Source organism: Equus caballus, chromosome 13 (assembly GCF_041296265.1).
Source record: "Equus caballus isolate H_3958 breed thoroughbred chromosome 13, TB-T2T, whole genome shotgun sequence".
In the NCBI taxonomy this organism is placed as follows: domain Eukaryota; kingdom Metazoa; phylum Chordata; class Mammalia; order Perissodactyla; family Equidae; genus Equus; species Equus caballus.
In genome coordinates this window covers 31,524,538-31,546,394 of record NC_091696.1, presented here as the reverse complement: position 1 = coordinate 31,546,394, position 21,857 = coordinate 31,524,538, and the positions used below count along the sequence as shown (strand labels likewise).

The 21,857-nt window shown below is 45.6% G+C and overlaps 1 protein-coding gene and 1 pseudogene across 22 annotated transcripts in view; one reads left to right on the top strand and one right to left on the bottom strand.

The window, feature by feature from the left end:
- KATNIP (katanin interacting protein) overlaps positions 1 to 21,857 on the top strand; it is a 202,902-nt gene that overhangs the window by 83,567 nt on the left and 97,478 nt on the right. For all 22 annotated transcript variants that reach the window (XR_011424298.1, XR_011424297.1, XM_070230860.1 and 19 more), the window contains one exon: positions 17,505 to 17,757. Coding sequence is in view for 20 of the 22 variants with exons in the window: in XM_070230860.1 (XP_070086961.1) it covers positions 17,505 to 17,757 (253 nt within the window). In the remaining 2 variants the exon portion in view is untranslated. The remainder of the gene's footprint in view (positions 1 to 17,504; positions 17,758 to 21,857) is intronic.
- Positions 6,081 to 6,737, bottom strand: LOC138916996 (ras-related protein Rab-5B pseudogene; annotated as a pseudogene).

The following is a 21,857-nucleotide window of genomic DNA, read 5'->3' as shown; positions in this document are numbered from 1 at the left end:
AGCATCTTCACCAGGAGTAGATTCCATCTCAAGAAACCACTTTCTTTGCTCATCCATAAGAAGCAACTCCTCATCTGTTAGTTTTATCATGAGAGTGCAGCCATTCAGTCACCTCTCCAGGCTCCACTTCTAATTCTAGTTCTCTTGCTGTTTCTGCCACATCTCCAGTTACTTCTTCCACTGAAGTCTTGAAACCCTCAATGTCATCCATAAGGGTTGGGATCACTTCTTCCAAACTCCTGTTAATGTTGGTGTTTTGACCTCTTCCCATGAATCACAAAAGTTCTTAATGGCATCTAGAATGGTGAATCCTTTAGAAAAAGTTTTTGACTTACTTTGCCCAGATTCATGAGAGGAATTACTATCTATGGCAGCTATAGCCTTATGAAATGTATTTCTTAAATAATAAGACTCAAAAGTCAAAATTACTCCTTGGTCCATGTACTGCAGAATGGATGTTGCATTAGCAGGCATGAAAGCAACGTTAATCTCATTTTACATCTCCATCAGAGCTCTTGGGTGACCAGGTGTATTGTTAACGAGCAGTAAGATTTTGAAAGAAATCCTTTTCTGAGCAGTAGGTCTCAACAGCAGGCTTAAAATATTCAGTGAACCATGTGGTAAACAGATGAGTTGCCATTCAGGCTTTGTTGTTCCACTTATAGAGCACAGGCAGAGTCGATTTAGCACAATTCTTAAGGGCCCTAGGATTTTCAGAATGATAAATGAGCATTGGCTTCAACTTCGTCACCAGCTGCATTACCCCTAACAAGAGAGTCAGCCTGTCCTTTGAAGCTTTGAAACCAGGCGTTGACTTCTCCTCTCTAGCTATGAAAGTCCTAGGTGGCATCTTCTTCCAGTAGAAGGCTATTTCATCTACATTGAGAATCTGTTGTTTAATCTGTCATTAATTATCTCAGCTAGATCTTCTAGATAACTTGCTGCAGCTTCTACATCAGCCCTTGCCACTTCACCTTGTGCTTTTATGTTACGGAGACCGCTTCTCTCCTTAAACCTCATAAAACAACCTCTGCTAGCTTCAGACTTTTCTTCTGCAGCTTCCTCAGCTCTCGCAGCCTTCATAGAACTGAAGAGAGTTAGGGCCTTGCTCTGGATTAGGCTTTGGCTTAAGGGAATGTTGTGGCTGGTTTGATCTTCCATCTGGACCACTAAAACTTTCCCCATGTCAGCAATAAGGCTGTTTCACTTTCTTTATCATTTGTGTGTTCACTGGAGTAGCACTTTTAATTTCCTTCAAGAACTTTTCCTTTCATTCCATTCCCAGCTTGGCTAACCGTTTGGCACAAGAGGCCCAGCTTCCAGCCTGTCTCAGCCTTCGACATGCCTTCCTCACTAAGTTAATCATTTCTAGCTTTTGGGTTAAAGTGAGGGATGTGCGACTTGAACATTTAGAGGCCATTCCAAGGTTATTAATTAGCCTAATTTCAGTATTGTTGTGTGTCAGGGAATAGGGAGGCCTGAGGAGAGGGAGAGAGATGGGGGAACGGCTGATCAGTGGAGCACTCAGAACACACACAACATTTATAGATTAAATTCGCTGTCTTATATGGACATGGTTCATGGCGGCCCAGAACAATTACAGTAGTAACATCAAAGATCACTGATCACAGATCACCAAAACAAATATAATAATAATGAAAAAGTTTGAAATATTGTGAGAATTACCCAAATGTGACAGAGACATGAAGTGAGCAAATGCTCTTAGAAAAATGACGCCGATAGACTTGCTCAACGCAGGGTTGCCACAAACCTTCAATTTGTAAAAAATGCAATTATCTGTAAAGTACAATAGAACAAAGTATGCCTATATTGCAAAATCCACAGGAGTAGAGGATACATAATTGTTCATGGAGCCACTACTCATCCAAGGACTAGTTCTGTAGGTCCTTTGCAAGTTACACGTTTAGGGCATGAAACACCTTTTGTCCACCCCAGGTCTGAACTTTGTAATAGCGGAGATGTGCACCATCTCATTGCCTGCTGTGTCTCTGGTCCCTCAAAGAGGGCCTACCATAGAGTTAGTCTGCAGATATATTTTTGTTAAGAATAATTGAATTGAATTGAATAATTAATTGAATCATTGAAGGAGGCAGTGGTATAGGTGTTGACAAGCACCCTGGCCCGCCCACATAACTGAGTTCAGTCATCACATCACTAAGTTATAATTATGGTGACAGCATTTTCCAAACTATGAATCGCGACATATAATCTGACAATTTTTGTGCTGCTTGAGGTGGAACAGTCAATTTGGGAGATGTAGTTTGGATTCTGAAATATTGGGATTTCTGGCACATGGTGTTAATTAAAATGAATGTTTCAATTGACATGAGCAAGGCAGGTGGGTGACAAGGACAGCACTTGGCTCAGCTGTCAGGGCATGGCAGGGACTGGTCAGGGTGTAGGGAACAGTCTGTACACAGCTCGGCTGACTGTCATTGTGTGGAAATAGGGACCCGGCAGTGCCAGGCATTCTGGTTTTAAGAGAAGCCAAGTATCTGGGTTTATGTTTGATTTCTCCCAGTTTTTTTATATTGGTAACTAATTCACAATTTTCTATGGACGAAACAAAATATGCCTGCTGGCCAGATTTGGTCTTTAGACCACGAGCTTGCAACTTCTGGTGTAGACAATGAAAGCTTTGTCAGTTCCTGACAAGAAGAGGAAGAAGTCTTTCTCCTTCCCAGTGGCGCTTAAATTAGTCCCTTTTGTACCCAGAACCATCAGGGGCATGGTGTCCTGAATGCACCGAGAGATGCCCAGTTGGACAGCTCAGACCAAAGGGCTGCCTGGCTGATGGCGTTAGGCAGGGCCCTAGGCAGGTGGGTCAGACAGCACAAGGCCGGCTGAGCAGGAATAATTCAGTGGTAAGCATGAATGATTCATGTGGAGTGATGCTGAACAAGCACTAAATGCTCATGAAATGCAGGTCCAGAAGTGAGAGATGTAGTGATCCTTCCACCCAGTGGAGCACTTCTGTAAGTGAAGATACTGGATGGTATCTACCTTCCTGAAGTATCTTTTTCAATTTCAATGAAAATAAAGAATGGCCTCGGAATCAATATTGGAATAAATAATCTTTTTTATTTCTTGCATTTATAGCCTATGTAGAATTTCTTAGGTATTTTCACATTTTTTGTATCATTTTATAGAACATCAAATACATGAGTGCTTTCTCATTAGAAGAGATTCGAACAATTAAGAAGTAAACTGAGGGGCTAGCCCCCTGGCCGAGTGGTTAAGTTCATGTGCTCCACTTTGGCAGCCCACAGTTCATTGGTTCGCATCCTGGGTGTGGACCTACAGCCCGCTCATCAAGCCAGGCTGTGGTGGCATCCCACATAGAAGAGCCAGAGAGACTTACAACTAGGAGATACAACTGTGTGCTGGGGCTTTGTGGAGGAAAAAAAAAGAGGAAGATTGACAACAGATGTTGGCTCAGGGCCAGTCTTCCTCACACACACACACACACACACGCACGCACACACACACACAGGAAGTAAACTGAGTAAAATATGAAAAGCTCTCTACCACCCAGCCAAAGCATGCCCAATTTTTAGTTGAGCATGTGTACTTTATTGTGTCATTCATTCATTTTTTCATTGTTTTCTATTTCTGTTCATTTCTTTTATCTTGATTCCTTCCCTAAACTTTTTGGTTTAATTTATTGCTTTGGTTCTCTACCCCCGTACCGCATAACCTGGCATCTTTTTTTTTTCCACTTTTCTTTTTTTTTTCCTTTTTTACTTACATTACATACATCGCTAAATCAGCAGTCGCATTCTGTTACCACAATTGTTATGTTGGGAGAGGAAGAAAGGGCAAAAAAGGCAAATGCTTTCTTAAAAGCAAAAACAAAAAAAAGACACCCCCCTCTTTAAAAAAATGATCTGAAGAAAAAAATGAAGAGCTGGGAAATAAAAACTAAGATCCCCAAGCCCAGTGGAGCTCAAAGGAAAGCAGACGAGCTGGTAGGAAGTAGAAGGAAGGCAGCAGATAGGCCCAGAAGCTAAGGCCAAGCCTGTTCCTATGGGGGGTGGGGAGGCAAGAAGAAGCCGGAGAAGTGGTTTCCCAGCCCCAAGGCAACGAAACATCTTCACTCCTGCTCCACGGGGCAGGCTGCACAGAGAAAGAGCTCCATTTCTAAGAGACTTAAGAGAGCAGTGATCCCAGTTCTTCCGCTGATAAGAATGCCTTGGGTACTTGTAGGGGCTAGTGGGTGCCGGGAAAGGAAGGGGAAAATGTGTGTGCGTTTCAGGGCCACAGGAACTAAGGCTGCCCCTGGAAAAGGAAGGGAATTGAGGCCTAAGTGGAAGAACCCACGCAGTGTCCTTCAGAATCTCAGCTTCATGGATTTCTCAGCTGCTCTGGGACAGAAGGCGGTACGCAAGCCAAAAGGGCAGAAAGATTCCAATCCTAGGTCACTGGGGCCTTTCCTGTCTTACTTCCCCCAATTTCCCCAAAACTCTGGGCTGGAACAAGAAGGAATTTAGAGTTCTCTCTTGCCTTGATGGCTTCCCGAAGACATCCTAAAATACCTAATGAGGGATATGAAGGGTGGCTAGAGATTTAGGAAGGAGCAATGTCCTCTGTGATGTGAGACAGCTGGAGGGACCTTCAGTGCCAGATGTTCCCTGTGGAACATGTTCCTTGTAGGGGGCCACAAGTAGACCTGTGGTAGAGCCCCTAGTGGTACATGGCTTAAACTACTGGTTACATGGTGGTGGGGATGGGGATAAGCATGGAGGGACTAAACCGACAAAGGAGAAAAGAAATAGGGCGTGATGGGAGGCGGGGGACAGAACAGATTGTATAGTGTGAATAAAGATCATACCTATTTACAGGGAAGTAGAAAAGACATGGTAATGGGTGGATCAAACTGAATGTGAACCTGGGAAAGGATGGAAAACTCCTCCCCCTGGCCTGGCTCCTCTTGTTGCCCTCCCTTGGCCTGTGCTATCCTGAGACCGCTCTCCAGTTGCTCAGTTAATTCCCCAGGAAGGGCAAACCTACACCCAAGAGCTAGGTTGGCAAGAGTATAGGTTAAGAATCAGAGTTGGAGGAAGCTAGCAGTGGAGATTGGGCTTGAGTAGCTGCCACTGGTCCTGTTCTCTACAGCTCCTCCCAAACCTCATGTATACCTCGGATTCCATTTATTTGAAGAGGTGAGAGGGCAGGTTAATCAATCAAAACCCCCATAAAACAAGTATCCCAGCCGAACCACCATCAATTAAAGTGCAAACTGCAGGCAATATGGTGGCTGGGGCTGAGGCCATCTAAAGGGCAGAGAGAAAAAAATGCGTATGTATAAATCAGAGGATGGATGACAGAAACTGGTTCCTCCTCCGATTAGATCACAGCAGAGCCAAAGAGGCAGGCAACCAGTGAAGATGCTTTGGAGGACTCTGGGGTCCAGAGTCTCCCCCACTATGGGGGAGAAGCTACCTAAGAGGCTGGGTGTGGAAACTAGGCCTTGGAAGAGTTCTGGAGTCACAGATGACACTGCATCTCCACCTCCTCCCAGTTAGCTAACAACACAACTCCCAGCTGGTATCTAGGAGTTTGCCTTCCCATTCTGACCTCTACCCAGAAACATCCAACGGGCCAACTCATGGATACTGCAGTGTTTTCAAATATGGGAAACTCCAACCAAATAAAAACAAAAGGAAAATGTTTCCTTACTCCATCTTGCTCTGAGCCTTACTCTCCCACAGGGCCCTTAATGTGACTGAACTGGAAACCTCCTTCCTGAGTTCCTGGCTTCACCACCTTCTCTATCCTGGGGAGAGGAGGAAAAGGGGATCAAGAAGAGGGATGGACCAAAAGCAGAAGGGGAAGGGGCAGGAGACAAAAATGTTTTCTGAAAAAATGGGGAGGAGGAGGAAAGATAAGTAGGTCACTGTCTTGCACCTATAACACAAAGTGAAGAAAGTTTGTTTTGGAAGGTAAGTTCTGGGGGATCTGACCCCCAAGTCCCAGATTAGAGGTAGGAGGCCAGTGGCAACAGCTACGTGGTGTTGGTTGCTGAAGTGTTAAAAACTGCCATGACGGAGCTATCAGGAGGCAGCGCTTGGGAGCCAGGGCTCAGTGTGCTGTTACCGTAGGGACTGTGTGCTAAGGGGTGGGGATCAAGGTTATTTCTTAGCTCTTGTGCTAGCTCCATACTTGGTTGCTGCCAGCCACCCCCTCAGTTGCTACAACACTGGCTCTTGTTCTGCTGGGAGTGCTCATGGAGATCCACACCCTGGCTTCGGCCTGCTGCACCCCCTGGATTCTGGGGTTCACTCTTTGGCAACTTCTTACCTATTGCCAGGAAGAGGTCATTCACGTTCGTAGCTGTCTTGGCTGAGGTCTCCATAAACAATAAGCTGTTGTCATCTGCATACACCTGGGCCTCTTCATACTCCACCATGCGCTTGTTGGCCAGGTCAGCTTTGTTCCCTGCCAGGGCAATAATGATGCTAAGACTAGCCTGTCGCTGTAGTACCTTTACCCATGTCTTTGCTCGAGCAAAGGTTTCCTCCAATGGTGCTCTCTTGGTACTCATGGAACTGCCTTTTGACAAATCGTAATACCAAGCTAGACTTCTCCACTGCCAATTCACCCAGCAGAACCAATTTGAACTGGAATATTTTGCTGGCCTGGGGCTGCCTATTGGGCCTGGCTGTGCTTCTGCTAGTCATGGCTAGATTATCAGAGTGGGAAAGGGTGGAGGGAGGGGGATGCCACAAAGTGGCAAAGGTGGGGGCAGGAGAGGAGACTTCCAGGCTTCAACAGTCCTGCGGCTCTGTCTCCCCCATTGGGCCCAAGACTGTGTCGAACAGACAAACAGCTGCGGCTCAACCCTGGCTTCTTAAGTTAAATGTTTAATTCATTTATTTTCAGTCTTGTTTTCTGATGTAGCAATTTTAAGGCTATAAATTTGCCTCTGAATACCGCTTTGTCCTTATCTCACAAATTTTGCTTCGTACGTAGTGTTTTCATTTTCATTTATTTCTATTGGTTTGTGATTTTAGGGATTTTTTCCTCCTCTTTATTTATTTAGAAGAATTTCTACAAATGTTCTAAGTAAAGAAGTTTTTTTCTCTATTTTGGGGTTTTTTTTTTTTCTATCTCTCTGTGTTAATTTTTAATTTTACTACATTATGATTAGAGACTGGCCTGTTTGGTTTCTGTTTTTTGGAAGCTTTTGAGGTTTTGTTTGTTTCTGGCTTACCAGATCATGTTTATGAATACTCCTTGGTATTTCAAAAGAATAATCATTCTCTTTTGGGTATAAAGTTCTCAATATATCTATTAAATCAAGCTATTAATTGTATTATTTAATCTGGTGATTATGTGTGTCCCAATATGGTTCCAGACTACCTATATCAAAATCACCTGGGCTTCTTATTAAAATGTGAGTTCTCACACCCACTAAAAGGTACAGACCTGGGTTTGGAGGGGGAGGAATCTGCATTTTTAATAAGGCTCCCAGGAAATTCTTATGCTCATTAGCAAACCACTTCAATAGATCCCTACTTAACTTTTGCCTATTCACCTGGTTGATTTCTGTGAATTTGTCGATTTTCCCTTATATTTCTCTGGTTTTGCTTCATGTTTCAAATCTCTGTCATTTTGTGCATATAGAGTCAAGACATTTTCTGATATATTGTACCTTTTATCCGTATGACTATATCACATGGATATATGATATATCTTTGTCCCACTTAAAGCACTGGTTGGATCTTTTCGATCTAAAGGCTTATGTCTTCTTTTAGCACTGGAAAATGTTTGTTTATTATTGTTATTATTATTTTCCATTGTTTCTGTTCTATCCTCTGGAGCTTCTGTTGGACAAATGTTGGCCAAGATCTATCCTTCAAGTCTCCTCTAATTTTTCTTTCATATTTTTCTATTTGTCTTTTTATACTGTATTCTTGTAAAATTTTGGCTTGAATTTCTAGCACACTTAATCACCTTTTAGTTCTTTCTGCTATTTAGTTTATCTTTTTTAAAAATGTTAATGATAAAATTAAAACTTTTAAGATTTCTAGTTGTTTCATTTTCACAGATGAAATGTCCCCTTAAATTTCTCCAGAGATATAATTTTCAGTATTCTAAAGTCTTCCTCTATTTTCTCTATTAACTCTTTTTCATTGGATATTAGTTCTTTTGTTAATTAAATTTGGTGCCACTCTTTCCGAGTTGATTTTCCACAAACGTTTGGTCATTCTTGGTTGTCTGCTCATCTCTGTATTTGAGAATCCCACTTCCTCTGCCTCTTCTATTTGATGTGACCTGACCCTGGTGATTATGGGGTTGGGGCACAGAATGCTCTTGGAAGCCATCGAGGCGGAGCACATGAACTTAACCACTCGGCCACGGGGCTGGCCCCTGCTTTTACTTCTTCATTGATGTGATCTCTGCTGTCTGTCTTTTAGGAACTCCCCAAATTTCTAGTCATCTGGCAGCATTCTTTGTTGTTTGGTCTCTATCCCCCGTCCCTGTCCAGTTTCCTTCTATTCGTCCTTCCGCCAGCCCCTGCTCTGGGCAGGCTCAGGTGAGGCAGGCATGGCACGCTGATGCCAAGGGCTTTACCCAGGGCCTCACAGACAGGAAATGGTTGGTGGGCTCCAGTGAGCTTCTGCTCCCTGAGTCTGGGCTCCATCTCTTACATCTTTCTCTTATATCCCTAAGACATGGATGGCTATTTTCTTCATAATAATGGACATTAAAGACTGAGTTCCAAAGTACTTCATAAGTAAATTTAGCTTTGAGTGAAAATTAATAAAAGAAAATCCAAGGTTGAATGGGGGCAGTAAGGAAGTATCAGAAAACTGAAAATATTACATAGATATTTGAAGCTCAGGCATAACTCAAATTTTCTTAGCCATAGTTTCATCAGAATTGATGTAGGGGAATGCCATTTTAAAAATACACAGCATGGAGGGGAGCTGGCCCCGTGGCCTAGTGGTTAAGTTCGCGTGCTCCGCTGCAGGCGGCCCAGTGTTTTGTTGGTTCGAATCCTGGGCGCGGACATGGCACCGCTTATCAAACCACGCTGAGGCAGCATCCCACATGCCACAACTAGAAGGACCCACAACGAAGAATATACAACTATGTACCGGGGGGCTTTGGGGAGAAAAAGGAAAAAAATAAGTTTAAAAAATCTTTAAAAAAATAAATAAAATAAAAAAAAAATACACAGCATGGACCTTCAAGTTAGGGCTCAAGTCACTTTATTCTGGGAAGTTTGTGATCTAGGAGCCACCAGGCATGGGCTGGTAAGCCTTGGGTTTGGGTTTTTGACACTCATTACACTTGTAATTTCTTAGGGAATGGCTGTCTTTGCTGTCAGATTATAAACTCCGGGAGAACAGGGACTCTGTCTTCTTCATCACTCTATCCCTAGCACTTAGCAATCAGACTTGCTTCTGGGGACAAATATATTCAACAATAAATATTTGTTGAATAAATGAATGAGTCAAAAGAAGAACACATTAGTCAATTAGCCCCTCAATGCACAGTAAAAATCCTGTCTGGGCCAGGCAAGTTAATATAAATGTGTAAAATGGCTCATGTAAGGCAATAGGAGTTAGTGGAAATTATTGCAGCTAATAGTGTGTGCCAGACAAAAGGCATTCAAATCCCAGTCTTACAGAACTGCTAACCAAATGGCAGGCATTATTGGGGGTTGGCAGGGAGCAGGGGGGTTGGCTGCACATCAGTGACCTCTACCCTAGAGATTGCTGCTTCCTCTTGAGGACCATCTTAAAGTATCCATTGTGGCTTCGTGGTCTGAACGTCTGATCTTCTCGTAGACAAAATCAATAGGGTCTGAGAAATAAAGAAGAATATGCTGTCATCTGAATTTTAAATTTTCTATAAAAATGAGACCTCTGTTAAAGCAATCACAAAACACTAATTCCTGGTGATTATCTCATTGCATCTGTTCAACAACTTGTCAGGTTGTCAGGGCACATTTTCCCATTAGAGGTAGGCTTGTGGCTCAGAGACTTGCTCGGGGACACAGGGCAACTGGAGTCAGGCCCAGAACCCAGGCCCAGAGCTTAGACCAGGCTGTTCCCCTGTCTAAGTGTGGTTAGAGGTTAATGCTTCATCCACTAACACTTAGCACACACTTTAACATCTTTAGTGGCCTCAAGGCAACTTTGCGTTGAAAGCTCTTTCGGGCGGCTTTCATCAATTCCGTGCAAGCGCATGGACAATCGCGGAGCACCTGACTTTTGTCCCCCCTAGAGACTACTTGCTTCCAAAGCACTGGTGCCACGCAGGGAGTAAACGTGGGCACATGGCGAAGAGCCTGGTCTTTGGAATCAACAGCCCTTCTTCCAAACTGGCTCTGCCGTTGCTACCCCTGTGACCTTGGGCTGGTCCTTAGGTGCCCTGAGCCTATAAGATAAGGATACCCACCGGGGTGGTGAGAGGCTGCAATGAGATAAGGTGCATAGAGAGGTTGGCTTGGTGCCCAATAATAGCAAAAGCGTCGTAATTGGTAGCTGCTGCTGATGTTATAGTTATTGTTCCTATTAGCGCAAACATTTCATGTTTTATGGTCTCTGGTTTCACTCTTTTTCCTAGGCCAGCAGAAGGAGGCAGATCAGGCATGTAAGGCACTAACCCACTGCCTCTCAACCCCCTGCTGCACCTTAGTCCGTGGTCCAGCATCCATCCCTCCTTTCACCTCCTCCCCGGCTCTTCAACAAGGCAGCCAATTTGTGTGCAGTCCCATTGTCTTTTCTCCATCTGCAGTGTTTGCAGCCTGGCCTCCAAGCACAGGGCTTTCTGTTGAAAGGGCTTGGACTTAACATTTTAAACACTGAACATTGAAATTGCATATAACATGGTTTTAAAGCAAAGCTATAAAGTAAGTTTTCACAGAGAAATTTCTGGATGACAGCTTCAAAGCAACCAGTAGACCCCGCCCAGCATGGCTTCCCTTTGAGGTGTTGGCAGGTTGGCTTTCAAAGCAACCAACCCAAGGCCCTCATCTTTCCAGATGGAAAGATTTTGAACGGCTTTCTTAAGGGAGTGTTGCTGCTTAGTCTCACCTCTCTTCGCCCCTAGAACAGATGGTGTTAGATCACGTGGGCATTACAAGGGCCTGGGTTCCTAAAGTTTGCTCACCCAATGTGAGCAAATGTATTATTTCCCTTTGTGAAGAAGATACTAGCCAGGCAGAATCTAGGCTTCCTTTTTTTATATATTTTGTAAATATAATTGTGGCATTTAAATTTGCATTAATTTAACAGAAGAAAAACCAAACTGAAACAGGAGGAATTACTGAAATTCAAATTTCTTTATCACAAAAGATATTTCTTAAGTATCTTATCAGTTTAATAAATTACAAAAAAATATTAAAAGGTTGGAGTTGCCATTTTTAAAAACTGTTTCCATTTAAGATACATTTGAATAGACTATCTGCTATGGAAAATGAGGCCAGGGGTGCACCCACATTGCCTGCCCTCTTCTGGTTTCATTCTGGCCCATAACTGGAATGTGCACAATTGTCTGGTACTTATTCAGTCTCTAAATGGCTTCAGTGTTCTGCATTAGACCTTTCAGCACAGCTTCTCCAGGTCTGTGTTCTTTATTTGGATTTCACCCTTCATTGTTTGGACTTTGTCATCTGAGAGGTTTTTTCTGAGAAGGGCTTGTGAGTGCTCTATTCCCTGAGTTTCTTGCTGTTGAGATTGGTGGCCTGCTGTTTTTAAATCTAGACCACTTGACTGGATACACTAGGTTCGACAGACGCTGCTCCATCACCTCCCGGTCTCCAGCTGCTGTTCGCTGCTTTCTCAGTCACTCTTCTGGGGACGAGCTGTGTTCCAGGCTAGAGATCAGGGATTCCCAAACAACTGCTTGTCTGAAAGAGTCCTCCACACCACTGTCCGTACCACTCCTGTGGGGAATTTATTTGAAGGAGTGGGGGACAGGATTTAAACATAAATGTAAATGTATCACTTTTTGCTAATTACAAAGTTGGAAACATGCTTATAAGAAAAAAATAGGGGCTGGCCCCGTGGCCGAGTGGTTAAGTTCGTGCGCTCTGCTTCAGCAGCCCAAGGTTTCACTGGTTCGGATCCCGGGCACAGACATGGCACTGCTCATCAGGCCATGCTGAGGTGGCATCCCGCATGCCACAGCTAGAAGGACCCACAACTAAAAATATATAACTATGTACTGGGGCTCTTGGGGAGAAACGGGGGGTGGGGGGAAATTAAATAAATAAATAAAGCAAAGCAGAAAAGAAGGTCACCATAATGCTACTCCCAGAGAGAACATTGTTAATAGTTTGGTGTTTATTTTTCCAGACTTTTTATATGTATTTGAATGTATATGTGCATACACACATCCATAGAAATTAATCATTATTTTTAAAATTGGGTTTATACTGTATGTACATTTTTCGATGTGCTTCTTTTTTGCTTAAACATATACTTGCTATCTTTCTGAATAAGTGCACACAATCTACTTCATTCTCTAAAAGGGCTGCCTGAGGCTCCGTCGACGCCTGTTTTTAGTAATTTAACCCATCTCCTATTGGTGAACATTTGGATCATTCTGTGTTATAAACGATGCCTCAATGATCTTTGTCTACTTAAGACTGGAAGATAAATTCCTAGAAGGCTGGGTTGGAGGGTGTGCACATTGTTAATTTCTAGTCAACCATTTCTGTCATCTCTGCCTCCAAAATACATCTCAGAATGCATCTCCTGTCCCCACCTCTACTGCCACCTTCATCTTTCACCTGCTGCAGCTGCAGCTATTTGCCCTGTTTCCTCCCGGGCTCCGCCTCTCAAAAGCCACTTGGTATTCGAGAGCCATAGCGATCTTTAAAGACAGAGATCAGACGGTGTTGTATCTGTTATATCTCTGCACCCTTCAGTGGCCTGTCGTGCATAAAACAAAACCAGACTCTGCCACTGGCCTACAGAGCCCCGCCCCGTGTGGCCCCTCGTCTGGTGTGCACTGCCCTCCAGCCATTGCTGCCTCCTGGCCTTTGCCTCCCTGCTGCTCTTGCCTGACACACTGTGCCCCAGAGACTCACTGGCGGTTCTTCATCACCCAGCCTTCCCTGACCAGTTTTCATTGGGGGCTCCTTCAGCCACTCACTGGAGTGTCACCGTGTCCCCTCAGCCAGGCAGGCTCTTGCCTTCACAGTCCTGGCCACATCTGAAATGCCCTATTTTTCTTTGTGCACCAATTGTCTGAGGCCTTGTCATCTACTCCCCACCCTTACCTCAGCTCTTAGCACAGTGCCCTTAGCACGCCTGCATGTATGAATAAATTAATTATGGTAGTTGCCACATCATCCTCCCCATTGGCTAGACCATGACAGAATGCAAGAGAGTCTGTTTTGCACTTGAATATCTAGAAGGAGCAGGGAGCAGGGGTTGAGGGCAGCAAATCACAGCTCTACCACTTAATCACTATGACAAGTTGGACCAGCTTAAATGCTCTTGGCCTCAGTTCTCCAATTTTGGGGACTCCCAAAATTCAGTCACTTAAAATGTAGGGTTGCAACATTGTGAAGGTAATGAAGAGGCTGGAGGGAGCCCACTTAGCTGACCATGGGTTCAAGAATCCTAATGCCCCATCCGAATCCTTCCTGGGACGGCTGTGGTCAGTGGCTCCACTCTGCCTTAGACATCAGTAGGGATGATTCTGGGCTCTGGAACTGACGCTAGAAATCTCTCAGCTAACGGACAGCCATTTTATCATTTGATCCTCAATCAATGGGCAAGAATACTGGGGATGCAGAGAGAGGGATTTTCCCACTGTCTTCTCGCCTAGCCCTGCCTCCACCTCTGCAGAACATAGGAACATGACCCCATTTGAGAGTGGGGCTTGGACCGAGAACAGGAGCCGATAGCCTATCCTGTTTTAATGAAGTTCATGTTATCACAGGGTTTTACTCCATCTATCTATCTTGCAGGGTTATTGTGAGGATCAAATGAGAGGAGTTGAAAATGTTTTATAAAATATAGAGTAATATTCCACTGTAAAGGGTTACTGCTTGTACAGTCACTGAAATTGCTGTTCAACAGCAGGCCACCCAGGAACTCCTGTTTCCCTGGGGAGGAGCAGTAAATCTGTCGACCCTCAACTGCCCACCACAGGCTGATTTTGAAGATATGAGCCAGGACCTCAGTCTGGCTTCCATGAAGGTTGTATGGACTGTCTCAATACACTCAATTAGAAGACCTTGTTATCTGTGAAAATGCCGTTGGTGAATCGGTGCTCACTCTAATGCAGGGTTTCTCAACCTCACCCATCTTGACATTTGGATCAGATGATTCTTTCTTGTGGGGAGCTGTCCTGTGCATTCTAGGATGTTTAGCAGCATACCTGGCCTCTACCTACAAGATGCCACTAACACTCTCTTCCCCCAATTGTGACCAAAAACATCTCCAGTTATTGCCAGATACCCCTGGGGGCAAAATCCTCCCCAGTTCAGGCCACTATTTTAAGAAAACAATCTTTGAGGCAGGGATTTGTTAATCCATTTTTATGGATGTCAAAATGCAGATCAGAGGAGTTAGGTAACTTGCTAAGGGTCACATCCCTAAGGTCACCTCCAAGGCATGTGGGTGCTCTCCACTCCTGCTTACAGCCACTACCCAGCCACTGACATAATTTACATTTAGCAAATATTGTCAAGCAACTACTGTGTTCCAGGCAGTGTTCTAGCTGCTCAATAAATATCTCGATACTTGGTAGTGAACAGAGAGGGACAGAGAGAATGTAAAAGATAAACAGCTATATTAGTGTCCTATTGCTGCCATAACAACGTACCACAAACTTAGTGCTTTATTTTACAGTTCTGGAAGTCAGAAATCCAAATTCAGTTTCACTGGTCTAAAATCAAGACGTCAGTGACCTGTGTTCCTTCTGGAGGCTCTAGAAGAGAATCCATTATCTTGCCTATTCCAGTTGCTGGGGGCCACCTGCATTCTGGGCTTGTGGCCCTTTCCTCCTTCTTCCAAGCCAGCAGTGTAGCATTTTCTCTCCTCCCTGACCTCTGCTTCCAATCCTTGTATCTTCTCTTTCTATCTCTGATCTTCCTGCCTCCCTCTTACCAGGACCCTTGTGATTACATTAGGCCCACCTGGATAATCCAGGCTAATCTCCCCATCTCAAGATCCTTAACTTAATTACATCTATAAAGTCCCTTTGCCATGTAAGATAACATATTCACAGGTCCCAGGAATTAGAATGTGGATACCTTTGGGGGCCATTTATTCAGCCTACGACAGTCTGCCCTCTGGTCCCCAAAGATTCACGTCCATCCAACATGGAAAATACATCCATCCCATCCCAAGGTTTCATAAGTGTATCAACTCAAGTCCAAAATACGATCTAAGTCTCATCTGCTCAAAACTCCCAAATCTCATCATCCATATCATCTAAATTAGGTATGGGTGAGACTCTGGGTATAACCCATCTTAGGGCAAAATTCCTCTCCATCCGTGGATTTGTGGAACTAGAAAACAAGTTATTTGCTCCCAAATACAGTGGTGGGTCAGGCACAGGATAACAGCTATAGACATTCCCCTTACAATAGGGAGAAAATGAAGGGAAAAAAAGAAGTCACCAAACCCAAGCAATTGTGAAATTCAACTGGGCAAACTCCATAAGGTTTCAAGGCGTGGGAGTAATTCTGTGGCTCAGGGCTCGACCCTCTGGGCCCGTGGCTCCACCCTCGGAGTCATCCTTCTTTCATGAAGGGTAGCATGTATTTACAGCTAAGTAGTCTTATCCACCTGTTTCCTGCCTATAGAATTCTGGGAGTTAGACACCCTTCTTTTATTTTGTCCTTTCTCTCTCCCATTCAGTCTGAGCGGACAGTGTTTCTGCTGGTCTGACATTCTCAGAAACTATGTGGATTGTCTTTAGGATTCACTCCATTAGACAAGAGGCTTGCCCGCAAATCTCTTCTGGATAATGCCATCTCTATTCCACTTCTGCTGAGACGTCTAAGGGGATCCATGAGTCACATGTCTAACCTCTTCAAACAGCCCTCAGCGTGACTGAATACTCTAAACTTTGGGTCCTTCTGAGGTACTAGCAAAAGGTCGTCCAGCCACACCCTTGGTTTTCTCTCCAGAGCATGCTTTTGGACAGCGAATCTCCTAATTTTAGCGTCTTTTGCAGTCTGGATAGGCTGAGAGTTTCCCAAATCATCAAATCGCAGTTCCTTTCTACTCAACAGTTCCGCCCTCAGTCTGTCTCTTTCCTCTCACATTTTACTCTAAGCAGCAAGAAGAAACCAGACTGCGTCTTCAGCATTTGACTTGGAAATCTCTTCGGCTGAATATCCTAGTGCATCGTCCACGCGTTCCACTTACCGCATCACTGTAGGACACAGTTCAGGGAAGATTCTGCCGCTGCGTACCAGGACTCCCTCTCCTCCAGTTTCCAGTAACATGTTCCTTGCTTCCTGAGCCCTCACCAGCAGCACCTTTAATGTCCGTATTTCTATCGTCCTTTTTTTAGGGTGATTTCTCTGAGATGGTCAAAGTTTTCTACACAGTGCCTCTCGCTTCTTCGTGAAGCCTCACTGATTCACAGGGTCCAGGGGTTAGGACTTGGGCATCTTTGGGGAGTCATCATTCAGCCTACCACAACTGTTCAGTTTGTTGGCCAACCACCAGACCTTTATTGACCGCTTCTCATTTTCTCAGACCACATTAGATCCTTTGAGGGCTATAGGGGTAGTACAGCCATGCTGACCAAACAGACTGGTTCACCCAGATGGTCCAGTTTATGCTTTTGTCCTAGTGTAAATGTAGCAGTGCCCTGTTCTGCTTTCAAAAGAATCCTGGCTTCAGTGATAAACTTCCTAGTCACTATAAGTATAGATCGTAATGCTTGGCCTTAAAATGGTAGATCTACAATCTCGTGCAGACAAAACACATATCAAAAAATTATCAAGCAGTTATAGTGAAGTGCTAAATGTTATGACATTTAGGTGCTTCTAAACATCCTTCAGTACACAGCACAGCCCCCCATAAGTATCTGCCAGCCATTTCATCATCCGGAATTTCAGAGTCATTTGGAATTTCATGTTCAAAGTATGGTCCCTGGAGCAGCAGCATCAGCATCACCTTTAATTCTTGGGTCCCATCCAGGACCCGTGAATCAGAAACTCTAGGAATGGGACCCCCACAATCCATTTTAACAAGCCCCCAGATCAAAACATCTGTTACACACACACACATACACACATTCTTCATGGCACCCCAGGCATGTGAACACCACCGTTAATACTATAAATACTGCTCTGTCTGGAGAGTTACTCGTTTGTCCCTGCCCTTTGTTTTCACATGTTCAAAGTGGTGACAACACATGGGTTGAGATGATTTTGTAAATGTTAGTTTTGTGGGAATAGCTCTTTGATTCTAGTGATCTATTTTCACATGAGGTTTTTCTCAAAGTGACATATTTCGTTTTTCACTTCTCTTCTTGACTTTTGGCAGGAGCTAAGAAAAAGCCTGGAACTTAGTGTAAATGTACAAAGGAAACAAAAGGACTGTTGCAGTGATGAATATGACTCTATCGAAGAAGACGTACTCTCTGAGCCCGAACCTGAGGACCATCCCGGAGATGACCCCTCTCTTTCCAGTGGCAACTCAGCGCAGAAGGATGTTCCTAAGAACCAGGAGACAGAAGGATGCCCTCCCCAGGGCCTAGATGCCCTTGTGGTACTGGAATTTAACCCAGCTTCCAAAAGTGAGCTCTGTCTTATGTGGCATTTCTTTGCCTTTGATATCTCTGGAATTAATAGTAAGACTTAAATTTCCAGCAGTACTTTGAATTCAGCTTTGGGTGGACTGTCTCACAGGCTGGGGAGGTGTATCAGTCAGGTCTCTACAAGAGGCAAGCTCCCAAAGGCCTACAAATGACCCTGGAGTTCCAGATGGGAAATGCCTGGCAGACAGTTGTTGGGCACTATCCTGTGCATTGTAGGATGTTTAGTAGCGTCTGCATGCCAACTGGCCAGTGCAAACTGGCTTGAGCAAAAGGGACTATTTATTGGCTTGGATAACCAAGGAGTCCAGGGCTGTAGCAAGACTCATTTCTCTCCTCTCTTCTTCCCTTCCTTTACCTTCTCCTTCCTGTCCTCCCTCTCATCTCTGCCTTCCTTTGTCTTGGTACCTGTCTCAGATAGGCTCTCCACATACAGACACAGAATTGAGATATCAGCTTTGCAATCCCATCAGAAAGTGGCTTTCTCTTCCTAAAAGCTCCAGCGTGAGTACCAGGCCTAGCTCTTGAACCCATATTAGGCCACATCTCTGGACTAGTCACTGTGGCTCTGACTGGCCAGGTCCAACCAATAGGACTATGCATGTGGATATTGTCACCCAAACCACACAGACTGATCGTGGTTTCCAAAGGAAAATCAAGGTGAATCTGAAGAAGGAGGAAAGCGTACTGGGTAGGCAGAAGCAGCAGCTGTCCTCTAAAGGAGGTTTTTTCAGAAAAGACCCTGGAAAGTAGAGTAAACAAAACAGTTTGTAGGGGGCAGGGGAGCCCCTACCTGCTACAGGCCTTGTCCCCTGATCCCGAGCTTCGCCTCAGGCTGGCTTGGCCTCTACTTGCGCCTCCCTCCATTCTAAGCGCATTCTTCTCAGAGTTGGGTGTGCCATATTTTCTGAACCAAATATCAAGACCAGCCAGCTGGGAAGCATGAGTGAACCTAAGGAGAGAGAAATGAGGGAATGCCTGAAGGCAGGCAGTGTATCCATCTGCTTGGGCTGCTGTGACAAAATGCCACAGACCAGGGGTGGCTTAAAAACAACAGAAATTTGCTGTCTCAGAGTTCTGGGGGCTGGAAGGCCAATCAGGGTGTCTGCAGGTGGTCTGCTCTGAGGCCTCTCTCCTTGGCTTGCCCGTGGGCATCTTGTCCCTGTGTCCTCACGTGGTCTTCCCTCTGTGTGTCCTCCTTTGCTCTTATAAGGACTCCAGTCTAACTGGATTAGGACCCACCCTAAGGGCCTCATTTTCCCTTACCTACCTCTTTAAAGACCCTATCTCCAAATACAGTCATGTTCTGAGGTGCTGGGGTTTGGACTTGAACACATGAGTTTTGGGAGGACATGTAACAGGCAGCCCTGGAAAATCCACACCCAATGGTTGATGTCTCCAGAGAAGAGAACCTTTGTCCCTGAAACCTGCTCTCACCATGTTCTCTCTCACCTCCAACCCCTGGCTTGGCCTGTTTCCTCTGCCTAGATCACCACACTTCCTTTCCTCTCCACTCAGAACCCTCAAAGCTGCCTCCCTGCTTTCCCCCAAGACTCAGCTCCACGGCTGCTTCCTCCGAGAAGCCTTCTCTGTATTCCCAGCACAGCCAGGGAGGTTGGTGTCTCGTCTGCTCCCATAGCGTCGTCATGGTGCTGGTCTCAATGACCCCACTTGTCTTTCTCCCCATGTGGCCTGTGTTCTCTGCCAGGGCACTGGCCAGCTGTTACCCTCCGCTGCCTCCCTAGCATGCAGCACTCCCCTGGCACGTTCGAGCCGATCAGGGTATCTTTGTCAAATAAATGAAGGAGCTATGCCACCTGCTAAAGTGTCTGGTGGTCAGGGCAATGTTAATATGTGTCTGCAGGGGTGCAGTGGATTGTGTTTTCTCCAAGAGGTGGGGAGGGAGTGGGGGGCTGCGAGGAGGTTGATGGAAGAGCCCCTGCCCTGGAAACAGTGGTGATGGGGGGGGCATGACAGTCACTTCCAGGTGTGAAGGCCCAGGGCCACAGGAGGAGGGCAGTTGGACCCCAGGCACAGTTGAGAGTGATACTGGGGTACAAAGCGAAAAGAGAGAACTTCACTTGCTTGACATTTTACAATTTTTACCAGTTAGATTGCTTGGCAGGCGCTGCATTGACCATGGTGGTTCGTGCCGCTGGCAGGGCTGCCCGCTCCCTAGCAAGCGCACAGAGCGGTGGCAGGCGTGCCTCCGACTGCCCCTCTCATTGGCCCCTTTCATCTGTGCCTCTGCCTGGCTGCTTTTGCCCCAGCAGGAGACAGACTCCCACCGAGCAGAGCAGGCGGGGCCGGGGGCCAGTTGAAAGGTCTCCTCAGACCCAGCGGGCGTTGGAGTTCTGAACCGACCCTGAGCATTCACTCAAGACCAGTCGGCAGTGACGGAAGAGATGTGCTTGGTTCTGGGCTGTGCATTCATTCACTCACGGGGCACATATCATGCCCCAGCCACTGTGCTGGGACAAGATGGGCCTGGCCCTTCTCCTCCACTTAATCCTGGCAGGGAAAACAGACAGTAGGCACATAAACACTTAGATAACAACAATGGCCAACATTTATTAAGTTTTTGTGTGTGTGTGGCCCTGAGCTAACATCTCTGCCAGTCTTCCTCTATTTCATGTGGGACACCACCACAGCACGGCTTAACAAGTGGTGCTAGGTCTGTGCCTGGGATCTGAACCTGCATACCCCAGGCCACCAAAGTGAAGCATGTGAACTTAACCACTACGTCACCAGGCCAGCCCCTGTTGAGTTTTTATTAACAAGTGCTAAGCACTATTCCAAGGGCTTTCCATATAGTCCCTCATTTAATCCTCACCACAACCTCCAGGGAGTCCTGTCATTGTACTTGTTTTACAGATGGGGAAACTGAAGCACAGAGAGGTCAGATAACTTGCCCAAGGTCACACAGCTAGGAAGGAACAGAGTGGGATTGAATATCTAGCAGTCTGAGCCCAGAGCCTGAGCTCTTAATCCCCAGGCTAAATAAATAAACCAGATAAAGTTAAAAAGCAATAGTTGGGCTTTGAGATGCCAATAAGTATCCCCACCCTCCTCTGTTTTCCCTAAGTTGTAAAACAAACAAGAGATGGTTATGGGATTCTGATAGGAGAGCAAATTATCACCTTTCCAACTGATAAGAGCTGGATTGGAGACTATTCAGTACTGTCCTTCTGAAGTAGGCAGACCCCCTACCCCAGATGTTGGCCTCAGCATGGTGGAAGGAACTGTGTGCCCTGAGGGCAAGCCCACTGGAGTAGGGAGGAGGAGAGGCTGGGTTGAGCCCTGATGGCTTCCTGCTTCCACCCTCTCCTATCCTGTTTGTCCTCCCATGAGTAAGAGGCATAGAGAAAGGCAGAAGTTATTTTCCCAATAACTGGAAAAGGGGAAGTCCAGGTCATGGGTTAGATTAGGAATTCAGGGAGGAGGAGAGAATGATACCCCTCATGGTTTTAAAAATTGTGAAGATGGGGCCAGCCCCATGGCCTAGTGGTTATGTTTGGCACGCTACGCTTCAGCAGCCCGTGTTCAGTTCCCAGGCTTGGACCTACACCACTCAGCAACCCACATACAAAATAGAGGAAGATTGGCACAGATGTTAGCTCAGGGACAATCTTCCTCAAGCAAAAAAAAACTTGTGAAGATTATGAAAGAGGACACTGGTTGGGTTTGCGGGTCAGGCCCACTGCAGCTGGAATGGTCAGGGAAGCCTTCTCAGAGGAGGTGATGTTTAAGCTGAACAGGAATGAGGAGGTGGAAGCAGCTGTGAGAACAGCATTCCCGGTGCAGGGAACAGCAAGCACAAAGGGCTTGAAGAGGGAAGGAGCTTGATGCACCCAAGGACAGAGAGAGGTCCAGTGTGACTGCAGCCGAGTGACCAAGCGGGAGCATGGTACCAGATGAGGCTGGTGGTGATCCCAGCCCACTTTCCATGAAGACCCCAGGGTTCTAGGGTTGCACCAAGAGTCTGATTCCTTTGGTGCCCTAGAAAATATCCTTGTGTAGACTTTTGATGGCCCAGGCAGACCTTCTGGCCACAGTTTCTGGAGGGCCATCTCCTGGAGAAG